This window comes from Macrosteles quadrilineatus, unplaced genomic scaffold, assembly GCF_028750875.1.
Source record: "Macrosteles quadrilineatus isolate MER2022 unplaced genomic scaffold, UCM_ALF_1.0 Scaffold_2__2_contigs__length_208266976, whole genome shotgun sequence".
NCBI classification, from domain to species: Eukaryota; Metazoa; Arthropoda; class Insecta; order Hemiptera; family Cicadellidae; genus Macrosteles; species Macrosteles quadrilineatus.
Genome location: NW_026542595.1, coordinates 169,346,424 through 169,350,808, shown reverse-complemented (window position 1 = coordinate 169,350,808; position 4,385 = coordinate 169,346,424). Strand labels below are relative to the sequence as shown.

At 36.1% G+C, this 4,385-nt stretch overlaps 1 protein-coding gene across 1 annotated transcript; it reads right to left on the bottom strand.

Moving 5' to 3' along the window:
* Positions 1-1,798: 1,798 nt before the first annotated feature.
* LOC128985127 (uncharacterized) lies at positions 1,799-2,446 on the bottom strand. The gene has a single exon (XM_054404509.1). The coding sequence runs from the start codon at positions 2,444-2,446 to the stop codon at positions 1,799-1,801; it is 648 nt and encodes a 215-aa protein (XP_054260484.1).
* Between the last annotated feature and the right edge of the window lie 1,939 nt (positions 2,447-4,385).

Here is a 4,385-nt window from a genome sequence, read left to right as displayed (position 1 = left end):
ATTTTTAACCTCCAAACGAGTCCAACGATATGTAGCTAACAATGTTATATAAGTAGATATGTACTATATATAGCAAACGGGAGTTCCAAAACCTTACTCACACTTAATGGTGTTTACACTGTTGCTAGATAGAGAAGCACAATAACTTATATAAGATACCACAACATACAAGGCCTAATGTTAATCTATCATCTGGCATTTTGGAGGGAAACTTTTAAAACTTTTCCGTGAAAAAATTTAAATGAGGGATTGTTGATTCAGATAAACGTACAAGATTATACTGTGAACAATAATGTTTTAATTAATGTATGAAAAATCTTATATTTCCGATAAAGACACATTTTTATTTTGGCTAAAACTTTCATCTGGGGTTTGGCAGGAAATTCCTAAAACACAATTTAGAAATATGGTGTAAACATATTACACTGTAATCTGTGGTTCAGTTAATCGTTTACAATTAATTATATTTTGATCAAAGTCTAGGTTAGGTTGTTCTAGATTAACAGTTTTCATGGAATTTTGCATCAAATATTTTTAAAAGCCGCCATTTTTAAATAGTTCAAAAGTTTTGATTTATATTTTGCAAATACAAAGTGGTCAATAAGATAAACATTTTTACAGAATTTCAACGTTGTAGCTCAAACAGTTAAAGAGTTATGAATGTTTTTGTAAAAAATGCATACATACAGATAGACATAAAACTAAATGAGATAGGACACATGTTATATATTTATATTTTTTTTCTTTTGACATGCTGCATAGCGTGACAAATTTTGTTCATATGGTTGCAAGATCATATAGACGTAGTATATCTATATAAAATATTGTATTTAATTTTTAAGGTCATCTGTCCAGGGATATTCGACGCAGTTTCCCATGTCATGTAGCATGTAGCCTATACACGAGTGTAACTTTACCCATGTAAACACGCGATGACTGCGGGTGGTGATGGTGTTGATGCGGATATCAGACAACGTTCTGTGTTTAACCAAAGTCGTCTGGCATCCATCATCTCAGTTTACAAACACGCTTTGAGCCTCCCCCCTCCCCCTCCCCCTCCACCATCACCACTTCGTATACTACAAACAATAACAAATTACTAGAGTGGACCCTTCAAGTATCACATTTGGGGATGGATATTAGATTTCAAAATTTTAGAGTTTATCATCAATAAAATACTTTTAGTGCTTATTATGCTTTCAAAAATGTTTCCTTAACCACAATCATGGACACAGCTTTATGGTATGATAGTTACGTTAACGGAAAGTAAATAAAGAAACGTCTTATAACACTTAAAACATATATTTACGCTTATACTGTTACTCACAAAACGGTAAATATACAAAAAAGGTGGTAAGTGGTGATCGATTTCGATTGGACACTCCAATCATCATCAGACCCAATAGGCGAATGTAATAATGACATAAATAAACAGATTTTAATTAAAAATTGAATTGTTTGTCATGAGTAGGCTTACTAGGTTTATATCTACAGACTTTACTTTTTTACTTTTTTTATGTACGGTACGTACGTGTATAATTTGTTAGGTTAAGTAAAGTTAGGTTAGGTTAGGTTAGATTTGTAACTTAAGTTTACCGTAAGTTTAAGATTACCTTAACTTAAGTTTGGATAGGTTAGGATGACACCATTGACTTTATATCTACACGATATAAAGATATCTTGTAGATGTAAATATGTGTACATTCCTGTAGAAAAACAAAGATCAGACTAACTTAATGCGTTGCTATGACAACGTCATCAGCTGACGCTACACCAGCCCCCCACGGAGAAAAGGAATCTATACATCATTTTGAAAAGTAACCCGTGGTCGGATTTGTCTTCCAGAACGAGTTGTATAAGAATTCGTAGATGGAGTTTGACAAGATGGTGGTAGTTTTGAGGATTCCTCTGCTTGTCCAGTCGGCACCAAACGTTTCGTGGGCTCAGGAATAGGACTTTCATCTGCAATAATATAGGCTGGCTTGACCCTGTCCAAAGATACCTTAGTTTCTTGGCCTCTTACAATGATGGTAATTGTCTTTTCGTCACGGCATATGACCTTGTAAGGACCAGAATATGGAGCCTGTAAAGATTTTCTTAAGCTGTCTTGTCGGAGGAATACAAAGTCACAAGTATTGAGGTTCTTGAACACAAACGACCCTGGTTTAATGTGGCGTGATGCGGGTGTAGGTCTTAGTCGATTCATATGCTTACGCAGCCCTGATACCAATTCTTGTGGCTCGTTGCTCTCGTGGGAAGGTATTACGAAAAACTCTCCCGGAAGACGCAGTGGTTCTCCGTACACCAGTTCAGCTGATGAAGCAGTGATGTCCTCCTTGAAGGCAGATCTTATTCCGAGAAGGACAAACGGCAGTACTTCGGTCCAGTCTGATTTGCTGTGAGCCATTATAGCAGCTTTCAACTGGCGGTGGAGTCTTTCAATCATACCGTTGGCTTGTGGATGCCAGCTGGTAGTGAACTGGAGCTTTATGCCCAACTGTCGTGCTAGGTCTTTAAACAAAGTCGATGTGAACTGGGATCCGCGATCACATGTCAACTTTTGTGGGCATCCAAATCGAGCTATCCAAGTAGAGACAAACGCTCCAGTAACAGATTCGGCAGTTATTTGATCAATAGGACAAATTTCAGGCCAACGAGTAAATCTATCTATGATAGTTAGACAGTACCTAGAAGAGTTTGATAAGGGAAGTGGGCCAATTAGGTCAATGTGGACATGAGAAAAACGTTCTGTAGGTGTATGAAAATCACCAAGGGGAGTAGAAACATGTCTAGTTATCTTAGATCTTTGGCATGAGAGGCAAGATTGAGTCCATTTGTGGCAATCCTTACGAATGGAAGGCCAGACAAAACGATCGCAGATAAGTTTTGTTGGGGAAACGGACAGAGGAGCGCAAGTCGTAAAACTGTCAACCCCTTGGATAAAGAATTCGTAGGGGGTAGGACCAAGGAGCGCAGAGGTGCTTGCGCTCCTCGGTCCGACCCGGGCAAGAAACTAATCCCCTACTTACGAGGGTTGAACAAGACAATGCTTGGGTCGACCCTGTGAGTAAATCCCATTAGTCACGCCTCATTGACTACACCATTGATTCCAGAATATTTTTATAGTGCAACTTATTACCAAACTAATGTTGTATCAACAAATTACCAGGCCACTTTCGAATTTAAATTGCAATATAAAACCTGATCCTTCAGTTGAATATTGAACCACATTTAGGTGGCGTCCCCATCTCAATGATTGATAATTGATAATTGTTAATTGTCCAATATCATTTCAAAACGTGCAAAGGTAGAAAACATGTGAAAAAATCTAAACGAACTATCTCTTTTCGATTCCACCAGAAGTTATGCATTTTACTCGTCCAACATATTTTTATTTGTAAGGTTTTGAGATAGATCTTTATCCGGAGCGTAAACAGAGAAAGTGTAATTCCTAATTATCCTTACAGTGCAAGAAGCTTTGAAAATAAATAATATATCAAATCACCCAAAGTAAATAGGTACACAATCTTTTCGTCATTTATATCAATACTTGGGTCCTAAACTTTACAACCAACTTCCGCTTCAAATTGGAAATACAACAAATTTAAAATATTTTTGTTAAAGAACAGCGGGCAGATACAATATTTGTTATTTGATTCTAGAATCATCAGTGTATTTTTTATTATAAATCAATTTACTTTGCAACTAGTAACAGTACTTGAATAAAGACCAGTTTTAATGTTTCAACAAATATTATAATTGTAGGCCTATACAGTGTTCTGTAATATAGGAAATAAATTAATTGATTTAATATTTTTTAATTTGTTAAAACTAAACAACACGTTTAGTATTATGATTGTCTTGTACAGTATAAAAATATTTCATACTCTAAAGTCTAAAGCGACGACTAACTAAGTGAAATAAATTAAAACCACTTTTGTGATTTCGGAAAAATAGTCTAATCATTAGTGGTACCCTAGTTTTATGTGTATTAAAGAATTTCTCTTTTGCGATTGCCACGTAAAATAAAAGCAAAATTTAAGTTGAAATTGAAGGTCAATTACTCGGGTGAACTGACCCGAGTGACCCGACACCCCAAAAACTGGAATGGGCTGTCGTGAAAGGGAAATCTGAAGAAATTGCAAATGAAATCCATTCGGAGTAACGTAGGGGATTAACGGGACCTCCATGTACGCTGTTCACTCATGATTCCTTTACATTTCCAAGTATTGACTGTTTACGTTTTGGACCAAATAATAGGTCGAATAGTTTGTACCAGATGCCTACGACTACAATTTACAACAGGTAGTACGTTCACCTTTCCTAGTAATAAATTCATAGTTTGTTCCTCAATTAACAATGAGGCATATTGTGTTATTGTTCTA

What these genes read in the sequence shown, in the direction of transcription:
- LOC128985127 (XM_054404509.1), bottom strand. Translation starts at nt 2,446, where the DNA reads ATGATTGAAAGACTCCACCGCCAGTTGAAAGCTGCTATAATGGCTCAC.